Here is an 18,403-nt window from a genome sequence, read left to right as displayed (position 1 = left end):
CAGAACAACTGTTTTCCACAGGAGTAGGTACTCTAAATTATTATTTGTGATGTGTAGCTAGCTACTTACTACTCATTGGCATTTCTTTGACGCGAATTTTTTGCCTGATCATATGAAATTGTAATGAGAATATCAAGGGATTTAAAACGACGTCTTACTGGACCACAAAAACTGAAAAATTATCAAGACTAAACTTCTATATATACCATATATCTCGAGTAATTTATATTTGCATGGTGACAAAGTAGTATTTTTTAATTTAGGTATTCACATTAAAGCTGATAGAGTTAAGTTATTTTCAGGCCATATGTTCAGACTCTGTTCCCGAAATTTTTTGCCAGCTTCACCGTTACCTTTACTCGTTCAAAATTAAATCATTTGAAGTTCATTTTATGCTCTTTCATTATCATGATGAACAATTTTTTGCTCAGGCACACAGCAGATGTGGAAATAATTTTTGGAAACATTCTTCTAGGGTGAGAGAGATATAAATATATACTATTCCCTCTATCATCGATTTTAAATATGTTATTTTTTTAATCAATAGGCCACAGTTTTCAGACCATAATCTATTTCTACTTATTCAAAGGTATATTGTAGCACTTTCAGACATTATGGTCGAAATTATGGTAGAAGTACCAATGTCTTACCGAGTGTATTACTTTTCAATACCAGCTATGAAATCTTTTACTTTCTGTAACTTACCATGGACGTTCATTTCATAACTATATTTTGATGTGAAAATATTAAGGAGAAATTTATATAATCCAGTTGTATCACAACGAGTACCGAATTCAAATTAATGATATTTTATGGTTTCCTCTAGACACCCGGATCAATAGAAAATATTTTACATTTATAACATTATTACTTCGGGTTAGGTTAGGTCCAAAGTGACTGGGTCTTTTCGACCTTCCACCACAACCCGCAAGGGTTTATTGTAGCTCACACCTATTCACACTCGACCAAATAATCATTTTCCAAACAGAGGCGACACACACTGCCTTCCGATAGTCCGAGTCTCTGCATGTGATGATTCAAATGACAGTGACCTGTAGGAAGGCCTGTTAGACATCGTAGATCATCCCTACTGTAGTCCAGCAACTGTTTGGTATCAAGCTTCGAAGGGTAAATGAACGCCTTGGAATGAGCTAATTCTGGAAGATTCTGCCAGAAATCCATAAATCTTCTTGCCATCCAGGTGTTATTACTTCGGGACTCACGCTTCTGTTTTATTTGTTTATTTTTACACAAAACCAACAAACATCTTGAAAAAAAAATTGTATCGATAGTCAGATGAATACCGGACAGCCATTTTCAGTTTGTAAGTAAGTATGTATGTAGTATGTAGTAATTAGGTCAAAAAATGTATACACTTTCTAGACTAATCACTTTTGTTGCCCAAACAAATTTTTTCTAACTGTTCTAAGCGATAAGAACAGAACGTTCAATATATTTCAATTTTAAAATGAAATTAATCCACTTTCATCCCGTTAATAATATTGAACTAAAACATATTATATTTAGAAGAACATTATCAGTATTGTATAAAAAATATATATTCCGAGATATATTTGGTGTGCCACACTTCCGGAACATATTGTATATGTTCAAATTGTAATCACTAGCCAAGAGCTTGTATTTGCTTGTTATTTAATATTTTTCTGTTATGCTGTTTGCAAGAATCGATTGTTTGAAGTTGGTTCTATTAAATTCTAAGTTCTATTAAATTCGTCGATTTTTTCATGCACTTTATCAGCTTTCATTCAAGTTATTGATTGATTTCTTGGAATCCCCAAATATTCATCTCACTTCTCACACAGCGTTTAATTCGTTTCACAATATAAGGTACTTTTTACTGGATTCCTCAGGAAAAATTGAACAGAAACGCTCGATTCTGAAACTGGTTCTTCCTACTTAAGAAGTGGAAAATTCAGAATTTTTTCCACCCTATATCTCGAGTAATTTATATTTGCATGGTGACAAAGTAGTATTTTTTTATCTAATGGATATCTCAACGATCAATATTCACCTTTGAAAGAACAATCAACCTGTATATTTACACAATTCTACGACTTGCTAAAGAATACAATGTAATACCATACTATACATATAGATACCACCTACTAATACAAAATTAGCCACTGGAAAAACGACATTATGAGCTCAAAATAGTCCTTATACTCAATTCTTCCAAATACAATCTGTAGGCAAATCCAAGTTGATTTCATGGCTCACATTCAGGTGAGAACATTCTGTATGAGAAATTACAGTTAGTACCCCTAATATACGATATTTTTTAACAATTAGGTATCTGTTTCACCTAAATAGTCTGAAAATCAACACTAGCTGCATATAAGTAATAGTTGAAATGAAAAGATTTATAAACAACTGTTTCAGTTATCTACATGAAGATGATGTCAGTAATATTTCGCCTCATTTGTTGCTAATATAAGAAAACAGTTTTTTACACCAACAAGATACCGCCTGTAAACTTTAAAGAAATAAATAATAAATATGTAGGTACCAACACATAAATCTCCATAGGGTAAACATATATAATATTAATACTTAATAATCAATCATAATGTGAGTACACATTACTCTACTTGAAACCTTGGTGACTGATAACGTTTGAATAGCCATACGCAAACTGTTGATTTAGGTTAGAATTCCCGGATATCACAAAAGTTTACTTGCACAATATGGTTTCTCAGGTACACCCTCCCAGGAAGCTGCACTACTGACATAACACAAAAATAAACAAAAGAATGACTTACTTTTCGAAGTACAGGTACAAATCTACTTCAAGAGGTCAGCAAGTTTTTCGAAGTTTCCGACAGAAACAGGCAATGTTGTGACAGAAATCGATCGTTAGTTCATGGGCACCACACGTACACGGCCGTTTTCAGTAAATCTGAGGTAAGTTTCTCATTAAAACACGAAATATCGCGATATTTTCGTACACAAACAATTCGACACTGTCAAACGTTCTCCATGACAGTTCCCACTGAATGATCAGTGCGCACGCTCGCGCAGACGCGGTGTCCGCGCGAGCATTTTAATTTTCAAAGCCTCCTACAAGCATCTCTAATTATTAGGCGTATTTGATAATATTGCACTCTAACAATCTAATTAACACATGTTTGATTCGTTTCGTAAACTTATCGACAACGCTTGCTTGTTCTTCTTACTGATTGTAAACAAACAAATAGATGATTGATTTATTAATTCATGAAAATACTGTTGAAAAAATGTTATTGTTTTTATGAAATGAAAAGGCCTCAATTGACAATTATTGTAGACTCTTTTAACATTTTTATATTGAATTGAGAACGCAGATACGAAACCAGTAATTATTAATTTCAGTTATTTGATTATGCTTTGCTCCGGAGACTTCCTGCTGGAAGCTGGAATCTCTGGAGTTTACATTGATCCGGAGGGTAAACTGAGCTTCGCAGTTTCCTATTTTTATAGGCAGAGGTCAGCTCCTGTTCAGCCTGTTTTGGGTTGATTATCACACCAGATATTTAGAAAAACAGGTCACGTTCACGACGTATTGCTTGATTTAATATAAATGATTGCACACTTATATATTTTTTGTTGATCCTGCAGAAATTATATATTTTGCGGGAATGGCTATAGATGAAACTATAGGCACGATATAGTGATACTTCTTCCCAATTTATTTACTTCGTGAGTATAGGGGAGGATTGATGATTTGGCTTTCCTTGAAGTAATTCTCAAAGAAACGCATTTATAATCGAATGAAAACATACATTTGTTAGTATCAAGGCTTTCAAGGCCCTTATCGACTTGAAAAAATGTCGAAATACCCGTTGTTAGATTCAGTTCCAAGACGAATATTTTCTGTCAAGGAAATGTCAATGACTGGGTTGCTACTGTAACGAAGTATAAATATTATCGTCAATATTTTCAGAAATTACGGTTATGTTCTGTTTCTTAGTAGAATTTGATTATTTATGAGTTACAATTAGATATATGTATAAATATGGAGTAATAGTCTTGTCCTGAAACTTTGAATACATGATCAATGATCATAATGATCTATTAAACTGACATGTACCTATATCAATACTCTTTCATTTTTCACATAATGTACCTTCTTGTGATAAATGTCCGTTTCAATTCCCTAAAATATATTTATAGTTCAAACTGAATGTAGTTGATGTGAAAGTAGTCGTTTCGTCCAGTTTGTATCTGAAAAAAAGTTTCGTTTTAATGGTAGTCATTTTTTTTTCTTCCTTTCTTTAGAAATTTCCCACATTTTTTGTTCAATGAAAGCGTTTTATTCCAAAGAACTAATCTCTTCTGAATATGTTCGTTTTTTAATTCGAATGAAATTCCTATGGCTGGGAATAACTAAACGAATGAATGTGTATTCGGGCGGTAGCCGGTTGATTCGACGTGGATGCTTTGTTCACTCACTCAAATCAACCGCCGTGTTGGTCGCTGGTTAAAACACCAGGACGAACGATCGATTTTCACTTGCTATCGTCCAACCCATGTTAGGAATCACACGTTAAAAGGTAAGACCACGATAGTCCTTAGCTCGCACAAGTTTCGACTTTTGAGGGTTGTCGCTCGCAGGGGTGCGACAGCTGGTTAAACAGCAGAGAAACAGCTTTTAAACAAATTTAAACAGACTGTCATCGCGAGCAATGTTGTCCCTCCAGTGACACAACGTCGTAATGTTTTGAAAGAATGAATGCTTCGTCTTGTAATGACAAGTGGCAATTTTCGAAACTTCGAAGTACATCATTGAGTAAATAAGTAAGTGACATTTTATATTTATTCATTTTCATGCATCTCATTGTGTGGCGTTCCTATAAATGATAAAGGTATGTTGTCATGACAAATATTTTTAGTACAAACTGAATGGGAAAAAGTGGTTTTCATTTAATTCAATGTTCACTTAAATGTAATTATATTATGGCAGGGGTAAAACGAAGAAAATATCGGCCAATTAAATATAGGTGGCATACCCCTAATTGCCAAACTCCTATAATTTGTTCTTGTCCTCGTATAATGAAAACGGATACAATAAAATATCTGGGTGTGATGCTTGACCAACATGTACGCTGGGACAAACATGTAGATTTTCTCGTGAAAAGACTTAGAAAACTTATTTATAAATTCTACCAACTCAGGAACATACTAAATAAACATTTATTACTGATGGCATACGATGCATTAGCTGAATCAGTAATAAGGTACTGTATTATTGTTTGGGGTGGGTTGAATAAAATACAATTATATAATCTTCAAGTGATGCAAAACACATTGCTTAAAATAGTATTGAAGAAAGATAGAAGACATTCAACTGATAGCTTATATAAGGAGGCTAGTATATTCAATATCAGAAAAGTATAAACCCGACCCAAATCCGAGAAAACAATGTTCCGTTTTGTAAAAATGTATCCACCCAAACTCCAAAGGTTTGTTACTTTGGACCGAAACTTGTCAATCAAGTTTCCATTGAACTAAGAAATATAAAAAATATTAATGAACGCAAGGAAACAATTAGATCCTTCGTTGATCACAACTTTGATTTCTTAAAAGAAATATTTGAATCAACTGAATCATGCCTGAATTTTTTTTAATTCACTTAAACCTGCCTCCTCTTCGCCTGATTGTCTGGTTCAATCCTTCTTCGGGTTGATAATTGCTTTCTATTATTATTTTTTTATTATAAATTTTTATTTCTTACTGAAAGGAATGAATAGTTTTTTTTTCTCACTTACATTCATGGTTGTGTTCAGATCTGGGAAAATACGCAACGCAAGCTTTGCTTAGGCGTTTCCCAACAACTGAACATTACCACTTATTTATTGTTATTTATTTTTAATTTACTGTAATTATTATTAAAGACATGCTAACATCTATTATAGATAAGAATATGTATTGAATAAATTGATTGATTGATCCATCCAATATGATTCCTTCCGATCAACACAGAAATAAAAATTTTTTTGTGGGAAAATCTGCTGAAGATGTAATGATTATCGTACGAAAAAATAAAGAGAAATGTACTCTTTCAGTTAGTGAATACCTAACTTTTCATTTGTAAAAATTTCAGTCAATCACTAAATAATTGTAACCTATTGAGAGTGATGTACTCAGAGTCACATCAAAAGTGACCGATACGAACGACACAAATAATGAACAATTTAACTGAATAGTTGCTTATCATCTTTCCATTAAACTTTCGACTTCTTTCTAAACTAACTACATAGATGGGATCCATATACCCATGGCCGATACTTTCGTGCAAACACTCTGAACTTTTCAATGAATGAATCAACAAAAAAAAACGTAATTGTACAAGAAAGTTCATTTTGGAGATTTTCAAGAATACAGACAAGATGACCATCATACACCAAAATTACAACAAATCAACATATTCTTCAGAATTCATTATTCTCGAATTTCCAGCACCTGAAAAATGTTTTATTTTCTGAAGATGTTGCTGGTAAGGAAACTCATCAAAAATTGATATCACTCGTGATAGGGCAAACAATGGAAGTTTGTGATTGGGGTATTTAAAACTATGTCAGAAATCAGTAAAGTATGCTAATCGCCGAAAATTTTGAGAAAATTTAAACTTGGCATAGTTAGTTTGAAACAGATAGCTAATAGTCGAAGTAAACTAGTTCCAATTATCGAGAATATAAAGTTATATGGCCATCAAGAACAAGCGATACGAGTGAATGTCCCTGAGCTAGAGATAAACCATGTAAACTTTAGGGCTTTATTGATTATGAGGATGAGTACAAGGCGTGGAACGAAAACTTATTGAAACATTCTAAAGCGTCATCAAGGAAAGTTACATATTTTAGCAAACAATTCAAAACGAAAAAATTGAGACATCTGGTGAAATAATCGAAGAAAATATTTTCGCATAATGAAATGAAGAAAATTGTTGTTCCGTTTTTGCAGATGAAACAGACATTTCAAGAAATGAAAAAATGTATTTTTTGTCCTGAAGTAGTCATGGTATGTATTAGGTTGTTTCAAAAGTTTTTTCCGTTTTTATGAGTCTTCTCTCAACAGTAATATCTCAGTGAACACTCATTCAATTCCAACGACATAAACGTTAATTCCGTCAGCATGAAAATTGCGGGATTCGATGAAATCGACAAAGGCCATTTTTGCTTGTTCTTAATAGGCGAAAGTTCTTCTGGTGAGAAAGTTATCGAAGTGCCTGAGAAGACGGTAGTCTGTTGACGAGAGGTCTGGGTAGTATGGTAGGTGAGGCAGAACTTCAATGCTCAATTCGTACAATTTTCGGACGATAATTTATGAAACATGGAAAGAGCGTTGTCCTGGAGTATGATCGGACCTCCTTTGTTGACCAGTGCCAGCTGCTGCTAACACAATTTTCGGTACATTTGATAGACTTTCTCACAATATACTACTCACACTAGCCGGATCGGATCCAAAAAAGGATCAGTTTGGTTGCGCAAAAGCAAAAAAATATGCCTCGAAACGTGACAATTTCTTCGATCGTTCAAATCGTGAGGCACCCATTTTCCCCTCCTTTTTTTTTCTTGACCTTCACAATTCGTTTCAAACCATTAAAAACCGCATGGGAGCTGACGTCCAGTTCTTTCGCGATCCCAAGCACCGTTTGTGATAGGTCAGTCTCCACTAGGGTCGTTCAATCCTCGTCCTGGATTACTGTCCTAGATTACTGTACGTCGACCATTTCGAGGCTTATCTTTGAGGTTAAAATTTCTGGAATGAAATTTCGCGAACCAACGTCGAACTGGCGGACATTAATAGTATCATCGTCAAATTCCTGGTTAATTTATTGGGATGTTTCAGCAGCGCTTTGAATCGATTTGTATTCGTACAGAAAACAAATTATATTTGGTAAAAAAATAACAGCATAATATATAGAGTATAAAATTCTATATCGATCAGTATGAAACACAACACAGTATAATAAATATATATTGAGATATGGAGGTACAAAAACACATGACATTGAAACGGACAAAACATGATGGATCATGTGGGATGATTTTTTGATATTTATTTCCGTTAATAACATCATGGATATTCATTTGGCAGTTCTTAGGTATTGATTGTAATTATACGATAGGTCAAGGCTCAGTAGACAAGAGAAGAGAAGTCCTAGTTAGAGGTGAAATTCAAGAGGGGAGAATAGGTAACTGCATTCCATTATATGAGATACCTATATTGGGTGGATCTAGTCAAAGCCAATCTGACTCAAATTAATATTATTTAATATCAATATAAGTCACTCACGACTTACAGATAGTGAGCCCCAAGAACATTATTCCCTGTAAAGTTTATGAGAGGATCATGAATACATAATGAATCCAGCTGTAATAAGCGAATGTTCACATAAAATTGTTGTATATCTTGCAGGATTAGTTTCTTGGCACTTACAAAAATCGTTAAAATGTGAAGGCTGTTTAACTGCTGTAATATGGGAAAAAGCCAATTTCTTAAATTCCTTGATAGCAAAAAAATCTAGAGTAGGGCGAACATATCCTCCACAGAATGTTATAAATATTTCTGAAAAGTTTAAACATTTTATTGGATTGTATGAATAAAAATGAAAAAGAGTGCTTTCATAGTAATTCAAAAACGTAAAATTCTACATCAGGCAATTGACTCAAACGCAGCTGAGTACAACAACAACCATATTTACTTTTCAATTTAAATATAAGAATTTATTTTATTATCAAAAAGTATCGGTGAAGGATCCCGTACGGCAACAATATACAAAATTGAACTTATTGAAGGCCCAGTAATTTACTTCAGCTATACTTAGGTTAGGTATATATCTTTTGTTTAGTTTATTTAGTTAAAATTATGAATTAATGACTTTGGTATTAATTACTACTTATTATATTTTATTATTATAACAAGTTTATTATAAATTATGTTATTTATCTAGAAATAAAAAAAATATTATCATGAACAATATACATTAGAGTTGAATGAAGACTTGACATTTAATGGATTTCAATAAATTGATGGATGTAGCCGTTACTACGTGGTAGGAAAACATAATGAAGAAAAGAGAAATAAAACTTTCTATTTCACTAGTTCGGACTTCCATTGTCTACTATATAAAATGATTTGAAATCCCTGAAACAAGTAAAAAAAAATAATTAAAAATGAATAGCTGAAAATAACATTAAGCAACAATAAACCTGAAATGAAATGATAGTGAAATAACCTACAAGTAAAAATATCATAATTGAATAAATAAAATTAAAGGAATGAAAATAGAAAATAATAAAAAAGTGTAGACATTCCAAGTCACGTTAGTTCACGACGTTTCGATTGTTGGTATCTACAATCGTCTTCGGGTGATGACTGGACTGATTCTTCCGAGAGATGACTATTTATAGGTCGTTGAAATACTTTCACTTTCTCTGCTTTCCATTTTCCGCTTCATTGATTCCGTGAGAGATGGACGTTTTGGCGGGAGTTGGCCATTTTTCGTTTGATGATGGGTTTCCATATGTTTCGTATTTCTACGCTGGCCTGGCTGAATACGTTGTTGGACAACATGTATGCGGCTTCCTTGAATTTTCTCCTAAACCAATGTTCCTCTCTGTGCAAGATCTCAGCTTGGGACCACTCGATGTTGTGTTGATGGGTCCAAACATGGTCTGCTATTCCTGATTTGCTGGTTTCCCCTCGCTGTGTGTGCTTCTTGTGCTCGGCAATGCGAACATTCAATGGCCTCTTAGTTTCACCAATATAGGATTTTCCGCACTCACAGGGTCGCCGGTAAATGAAATTCTTGGAATCGCAGTCCGCGTTTGGGGCCTGGTTTTCGTGAGGCTGCTACGGATAGTGTTACCGGATCTGAAACAGGTTTTGATGTTGTACTTGGAACCAATTCTTCTTATCCTCTCCGATAATCCTCTGATGTAGGGAAGTGTAAGCACTGGTTGTGACGGCTTCTCTTCCTTGCGAGGCTCCTGCTGTCTTTTAGCCAAAGTCTTTTCTACCATCGCTTTGGAGTACCCATTCCGCTGAAGATCATTTTTAATGATGTCTAGTTCCTCCTCAAGATCTTCCTTTGTATTACAGAGCCCAAAAGCACGGTCTAATAGAGTCTTGATGATTCCTCTTTTTGTCGATTGATGGTGGTTGGATTCTTGGTTCAGATACTGTCCCGTATGAGTGGGTTTTCGGTATACAGATGTTTCCCACTTAGTGTCGGTTCTCGTCACCAAAACGTCTAAAAATGGCAATTCGTTGTGGATTTCCTTCTCCATTGTGAAAGTGATGGAAGGTCTCACGCTGTTGATGTGTTTCAGGAAGGCGTCTAGTTCAGTATTCCCATGGTTCCATATTATGAAGGTGTCGTCAACATATCTCAACCAGACTCGAGGTTTCTTGTGGGCTTCTTCAATGGCCAGAGTTTCAAACCACTCCATATATATGTTGGCTATGACTGGTGAAAGTGGCGATCCCATTGGCAGTCCTTTCTGTTTTTATCAAGTTTATTTGTAACTAACGTTACTACAGTTTCGTCCTATAAGGATATTTTCAAACTTATACAATAAACTGTATAATTTTTGTATAGGTCCTATAAGGATATTTTCAAACTTATACAATGAACTGTATGAGTTTATTGTATAAGTTTTACAATTACAATACAATATTGTATAACTCATACAATAAACTGTATAAGTTTGGTATAAGTTTGAAAATGTCCGTATAGGACGGAACTGCAGTAAAGTTAGTTACAAATAAAAGTGATAAAAAACATAGAAAGTTTCATTTATCTTCATTTTATTAATGGATTTCATTTATTGTTTTTTGCTACTTACTTCCAACATAATGTTATGCCTCTGGTCAAACCGCAGTGGTGCCTGAACGGAACACAATACTATAATGGAATGTTCCTTCGAAAAATTTCAGGCACTTATCTACCACATTTATGGATCTCATGTTTTTTTGCAATACAAAAAAAAATTGAAATCATTCGATAAAAACGACGGTTTGAAGGTGGTGATTAGCAACCCCCCATCAAAAATAATAAAATTCATACATTCATTTCAATGGATATTAGTAACATTTGGAATGAATGTTTTTCCAGAAATTGTTGACAAATTCTTGAAACGAAAATCTTAAATAGGTTCGGCTATACGTTCGAAAAGGTCGTATGCTTACGACTTCTCTCAGCAATCTCATTGCAGGAAATATAAAGAAACCAATTCAAAACCGAGTTGGAACACCCTTCCCCAATATCATTGAAAAAGATTAAAAGTCAAATGTGTGATGTCAAATTGAAAAGATCTCCTTTTCAGGCGGCGGTGTTTGAATGACATCCGACGGATACTCTTAGGGATGTTTTGTTATATTTTTACAGCAGAATTTATTTCCAATTCAATGAGGATTTGGGGTTTTATGTTTGAGTGAAGTATTCGTTCAATCTCAGTTTCAGTTACGCACTACTTCCCGGAAATAATCAATAAAGAATTAGAAACAAATAACTGGGAATAATATTTAAATAACAATGAACATTTCAGAATCGTTGAATCTTCTAAAATGTTTTGGAATATTCGCTAATATTCTGGAACGTTCGGGGACATACAGAAGTATTGTGAAACATTCAAGAATTGTATCCAATAGGTAAGTCTACTATTGTAGGGGTATATAAAGCAAAATTCGTCGCTCTGTTCACCCTGAAGAATCATAAGCCTATAGCAGGGTCCCAACAAACATTTAAAAAACTTTGTAAATCACTAACCCTAGTAATGAATTAAGTAATCAAGCAAGCCCTCTTCACTTACTTCACTTGCACTTTCATTTCAATCACCACATAATCTCATATACACTCCTTGAGCGAAGCCTGGTACCATAATATATAGTCACTAATAATAATTCACCTTTGATGAAATTCATTTAAAAAAAATTTGTTGACAACTATCAATTTCAATGTTGAAAAATAAAAATATGCAACCACCGAAAGATGAGACCCAAAATTGACGCAATGGAAATCTTTCTTCATTACGCGTTTCGCATTGGTTTGCCAGGAGGCTAGAGTTTATTTTCTCGCGCAATAGTTACCATTTCGCGATAACTCCTAAGATATAAATGTGATTCGTATGGCGTGACGGAAAATTACAATGTGCGTGCTAAAGGCAACTGACGTATTCAGTTGATCAGGATTATTACCATATCCGTCTGAAAAATTTGCCAAGTAGCACATATTATTTGTCTGTAATCTCAAACATCAAAATCGGTATAGTAAATTATCCTTAGAGAGAGGTAAGTGCCATAGCAAATTTTTTGTACATCTACAGAACATACTGAATTAGTTTTTTGTAAAAGTAGACAGCATTTTTTATGAAAGTTCGCACATTTAGCATCATCGCCCCGTCTTAGTACGGATAGCATGTTTCAACAAATTTACACAAAACAATGATACATCATTTAAACCGTGAATTACTCCGTCCAGTAGTGAAAACCGTTGTTCTGTAATTTTTGAGTTCATTGCGTTCAGACAGACAGACACGAAGAGAGACGTTGATCCATGATATATAATGATATACCAATCACAATTGATAAAAGTATAGATAATATACAATATAAAAATGATGATTGCACTCAAAAACCGAGCTCTCAGTAAATACAAGAAATCTTTATCTATCGCCGATTGGAATAGCTATAAGGACCTCAGAAATTATACATGTAGTGCGATACGACGTGAGAAAAAAGCATATCTGGACTTTGTTTTAAGAAATAAAAATTCCAAAGCAACTTGGAATGCCTTAAGAACGCTTGATATCCTGAGGAACAAGAAAAAATCAGATATCCCTGATGAATTAAAAGACGTCAATCTCATTAACCAGCACTTCAATTCCATACCTCAACCTATCAGATCTGCTCACCAATTGTCCTAATTAGATCGATATGTTAATTCGGAAGAAACTGAAAACTCCTTTCACTTCACCTCAGTCGCATCAAGAGCGAGGCTTTGGGTTCTAACGGGATATCCCTCAAAATGATCATTGACTCTTTTTTGATAAGTCACTTCACCTTTCTCATAAACTTTATCATTACCAGTTGCCAATTTCCAAAATGTTGAAAGGATGGATTGGTTATCCCTCTGGCTAAGTGTAACTCACCTACTGTCCTTTCTGACCTAAGACCAATTACAATTCTACCGTATCTCTCTAAAGTAGTGAAATCACTACTTTACTACTATCACTACAGATTGATGAGTACGTCAATGAAAATCAGTTGTTGTAGATGAAGTTATTTCAGATGCTCTGCCGGTATTAAAGGGAGTGCCACAAGGATCTATCCTTGGACCCTTGCTTCTTAGCTTGTATATTCGTGACTTTTATCTGACTGTGAAAAAATGCAATATACATCACTATGCAGACAACACGCAGTTATATTTCTCGTTTTCGCCTGGCGAGTCTACATCTCCTCTGTCGCATATTAATAACGATGTCCAAGCCATCTTTGAGATTTCTACTGCCCATAAGCTCAAGCTCAATTCAGACTAATCCGCAATAATGATGTTCGGAGCTAAGAAGAACAGAGAGCTCACTAACTCTACCTTTCAAGTTCGCATCGAAAACGATATACTTCCTTCCCTCCGTGGACGAGATAAAAAATTTAAGATTGTGGTTTGATCTGGATCTTCGCTTTACTACACATGTCAGCTATCTAACCAATCTTCTTATAAAGTTCTCAGACAGCTTTTTCCTAATCGTGATTTGCTCAACACAAACTCAAAACTTAGACTATACGAGTCTCTGATTATGTCAAAAATTTCCTATTGCGACAGTATTTATGGACCTGCTTTAAAACAATCGGATAGTCTCCGACTACAGCGTATTCAGACTAGCTGTCTACGTTTTTCGTTTGGTATTCGGAAATATGTTCATATATCCCCAGCAATGCAAGAATCAGAGTGGTTAAATGTTGATAAACCTAAAAATCTACACCTTCTTACCAACACACATAAAGTTTCGATAACTCGACACCCTGATTACTTACTGAAGAGGCTAAAAACATTATTTACGATTAACAGCTTTACTACAAGGAACAGTTCAGTTCTAGTCATCCCCAAACACAAATCTTCCATCTTCACCCGCTGCTTCTCGTATAATGCACCCAAATATTATAATCAACTACCCTGCGAATTTCGATCATACACCATCGTTGACTGAAGACTTATTTATCTCATTAGCCTCTTGTCCGTTCCCGACCTTGGTATTTCTAAAATGAATTTTCTAAAGTAAAGCAATAACAAAAATGTTTTGATATTGTTCACTCGGCTTGTGTTCATATTATTTATTTATAGTTTCTCCCAATTTGAGTTGAAAAACAGCCTTGGCTGATACTCCGCCTATTCACCATATACTGGAAGTTTTTTTCTTTGTTTTCATTATTGTTCCTATATACTGTTTTATTTTATTTTCATCTATTCCATTTGTATTTTTATGGTGAATAAAGACGTATTATTATTATATAAGACTGATATTACCTAGACTGTTCAGGCATCTATTTATCTACATCTATACTAATACAAATGTGAAAGTTTGTGAGGATGAATGTATATATGTATATATTATATGTATATTTTTAGCTCTTTCACGCCTAAATGACTGAACCGATTTAGATGAAACTTTACATAAATACACATTATACATTGGAATCACATATAGGCTACAATTTACAAAGGTTTTGAATGATTTTGGTCATTTTGGTATTAAGTAAGTCGTAAAAATTCTTGCTCACCGAGAGCTATCTGGGCGTGTAAGCAATACGCCGTCGTGTCTACTATAAGACGACGGAGGACGGTGGGGGAGGTTGTTAGGGGGCAGTCTAAGCAACGAAGCGACATCGCCGAGAACGCGACCCGAACGCGGGCAGACGCGTGAGGGCCGACGTCTTTGACGGTTGTTTTAGTTTTGCAAATTTCTTTAGGTAACATAATTCGATTCTCGAAGCTATTCATTAGTCAGTGCAGTTGGCATATTTTCTCAGTTACTGTATTTTCAAACTAAAAATAAAAATTACTACCTATTGCCCGCCCTTATATTAACCTTCAGCCGAAGTTACTGAACCTAAAATCTTGAAATATGCAGGTAGGTTTTTTGTATAGCGTAAATGAGAAAAGGAATCAGGAATTTCCACCCCCAGGGGGAAAAATATGGGTTCACAGGTTGTATTGAATTTCGTCAGTTTCGAAGTTGGAAACCTGAAGTTTTGGGTTGATAAAAAAATATTGTAACTATTTGTTTAAAGAAGTCTGTCAGGAAACTCAAAGTGACAAACTAAATTCTACGCAGGCTAAACCGTGAACAACGACTAGTATCCTATAAATGCAAACATTTTGAGCAAAAACACATGGTATTTCAATATTTTATATTTAATACATAAACAACCTGAGAATACGGAACGGTAAAACATCACTGTTCTTCAACAGTTCTGTAAAAAGTAATTTTCGGTATATTTAGTTACACATACTCAATCCTTCATGCAATATTGGCACAGAGAACTATAATTATCGACTTGACTTTTTCAAAAATTTCTCGTTTTTCTCCACAGGAAAATGTATCCCATGATATAAAAACTAATTAGGAGAATGACTAAAGCCCAAATATCTCTATTCAAACTCTCTTCCGAGAAACTGTATTTTTCCAGGACATCCGATCCTTCTCTCATACACAGAACTCCTGCAAGTTGATTTTCACATGCTGAAAAGAAAATTTTGCCTCAGTGAATTTGGTGCACTTTCATTGATTTCATTGAAAGAGCAAAGTTTGTTTAATCCTTTCAATTTATGTAACAATAGTGCCAAGTCCTTAATGAGTTGCTATATAATTATTGAGAATGGATAAGAAGTAATAAGTGAAAAAAATTCTGTTCGCATTCCCATCCGCTCCCTGTTTCGTATCAATAAACGATGATACTAACGAAAGAGCCGAGGATAACAGAAGAAAAAAATGTTCAGTGATACAACTTAAGAAGGCTGATGGAACAGACAATTTTGAGATGTAACATGCTATATTATTAGAGATCGTAGGTTATTCAGTAAAGTAATTTCAATTCGGATTCATACCAAAGTACAGGAAAAAATTGTTTTAATTTTTCGATTGGTGCCCTATTTTGATTATTCGATCATTCAAATCCAACTTTAGAAAATGGGCGTGTTTCAATTTGACTATGAGAACATCATCAATCAGAAAAACGTGAAGACTGAATTCAGCTTTTCGATTAGTTAAGTGTCGGGCGAGTGAAGTATTACCTGGCCTGAAAAGTCTGGTACCTAACATATAGATGGCACTAGTCTCAATGCATTCAGCGCTTTTTCAGTTAGTACTAACCTTCGAAAGAAAGCTGTTGAAATTTTATGATATTTTACCCATAAGTTTTGCTAAGAGTGACTCTTCTTTTGTCATTTTCTAAACGATGGATCAAAAACAATTTCGTGTTTTAATTTTACACTGTTCCTTGATGGGAAAGAATTCCGTTTGAGCGAAGAAATCGGTTGAAAAGTGTTATAAAGAGTGACTTCAAACGTGGTCGTAGAGACACGGATGATGCAGAATGCAGTGAACGTCCAAATAAAGCAGGCACCAGAAAACAAAAAGTTGAGTTGCGTGAGTTTGCTGACATTGTAAACATATCAAAAGAACGGATTGGCTATATATTGCATGAGCATTTGACTATGAGAAAGCTGTGTTGAAAGTGGATGCCGCGCTTCTTGATGATTCTGAGCAGTGTTTGGCCGTGTTTAAATAAAACAAACCGAAATTTTTGCGTCAATATCTGACAATGAATGAAACATAGATTCATCACTTCACTCCGAAATCAAAACTGTCGTCATCCGAGTGAAGAGCAACTGGTGAACCTCGTCCAAGCACAACCTCGCAAACACAACAACCGGCTGGGAAGGTTATGACCTCGGCATTTTAGGATGTGTGTGATGTAATATTCATCAACTATCTTGAGAAGGGAAATACCATCAACAGTGAACATTATATAGCCTTATTGGAGCATTCAAAACGACCGCTCATGGCAAAGAAAAAATGTTTGTTTCATTAAGACAACGGAGCGAATCACAAGTCAATCAAAGCAATGACAGGACTACATGAATTGAACTCCAAATTGCTTCCACGTCCACCGTATTCCCCAGAATTGGCTTCCAGCGACAACTAACTGTTCGCAGGCTATCTGGTAAGAAATTTCGCTCGACTGAATAGGTTTATTTGTGTGACTTTTGATGGAGATTACGTTGATCAATAAAGCCAATTTTGAACAAAAAACGCGTTTTCTCTCTTAGGCCCGGGACTTTTCAGCACATGTCATGTCTACCGATTGTTTTAAAAACTTAGAATAATCAAAATTTTTCTAGTGATCGAGTCACTGGAAATGATGTTTGAATTACGAGTAATGCTGATAACATTCTCTTTCACTGGTCAAAAGATTTCTATATTGATAGGTAGAAAGGAAATCTCTGGCAAAGAATGAATCTATTGAATGAAAACACTTGTCCCCCACCAGAACAGAATACGGTCTCCTGACGCGCGTATCGCTAACCAAGTTAGCGAAAAACTCTTTCTTCCTAGCAAATACAAGATTGGATTGATATAATTTGAATTGAATTTCAGCAGCGAGTGAACAAATTTTCTAAGAGCATAAATGATCATTACTGAATGTGGCATCTACAAAGCTTTGGTTTGGACACAATATTTCTTAAGAACGTCGTTTCAATGATTATAGAGAACCATAACATATCATATTTTTTAAAGAAATTCAGAAAATTACCTGACAGTAAGTTGTAGACTACAGTAGGGATGACGATGTCTAACAGGCCTTCTTTCAGGTCACTGTCATTTGAATCATCATATGCAGAGACTCGGACTGTCGGAAGACAGTGTGTCTCGCCTCTGTTTGGAAAATAATGCAACAGCAGAGCACATACTTTGTGCTTGCCCTGCTGGACACCTAATCAGGTTTTTAGAGTTCGGTAGAGCCGTACTCTTACCATTCGACCTGAAAGACCACTCACCATTCAAATTAATCGGCTTCGTTAAGAATCTGGGTTTATTTGGTCGAGTGTGAATAAGTGTGAGCTACAATAAACCCTTGCGGGTTGCGGTGGAGGGTCGAATAGACCCACTCACTTTGGACCTAACCCAACCTAGACAAAAAGTTTTGAAGAACATTTCCTTGGTGTTTTCTTAACTGACGATTTAAAGATATTCTATAACTCCAGGTTGACTTTCATTCAACATAGTTTATACTACACCTTGGTATAAATAAAACTGAGAGTATCCAAGAATTTGATATACTCATACTCCATGCATTCATTCATTGATGAAAGTGTGAATTTTTGACATTATTCCAGAAT

The 18,403-nt window shown here is 34.9% G+C and overlaps 2 protein-coding genes across 11 annotated transcripts in view; both read right to left on the bottom strand.

Moving 5' to 3' along the window:
- The window catches only part of Camta (Calmodulin-binding transcription activator), a 995,933-nt gene extending 992,883 nt beyond the window's left edge, over positions 1-3,050 (bottom strand). For 9 of the 10 annotated variants that reach the window (XM_074173281.1, XM_074173280.1, XM_074173288.1 and 6 more), the window contains exon 1: positions 2,781-3,049. The gene's annotated coding sequence lies outside the window, so the exon portion shown is untranslated. Of the gene's footprint in view, positions 1-2,780 lie in introns of all 10 variants that reach the window. The other variant, XM_074173289.1, reaches the window with a different exon arrangement.
- A 12,347-nt stretch (positions 3,051-15,397) lies between these two features.
- LOC111512866 (ATP-binding cassette transporter scarlet) overlaps positions 15,398-18,403 on the bottom strand; it is a 68,169-nt gene continuing 65,163 nt past the window's right edge. Inside the window, exon 26 of the mRNA XM_074173339.1 lies at positions 15,398-15,743. Within this exon, the coding sequence (XP_074029440.1) occupies positions 15,568-15,743 (176 nt within the window). The 3' untranslated portion in view covers positions 15,398-15,567. The remainder of the gene's footprint in view (positions 15,744-18,403) is intronic.

This window comes from Leptinotarsa decemlineata, unplaced genomic scaffold, assembly GCF_025532065.1.
Source record: "Leptinotarsa decemlineata unplaced genomic scaffold, Ldec_3_MD MMD2_tig00000218_RagTag_RagTag, whole genome shotgun sequence".
Classification (NCBI taxonomy): domain Eukaryota; kingdom Metazoa; phylum Arthropoda; class Insecta; order Coleoptera; family Chrysomelidae; genus Leptinotarsa; species Leptinotarsa decemlineata.
Note: the sequence above shows the minus strand (reverse complement) of the source record. Positions and strands in the feature narration are given on the sequence as shown.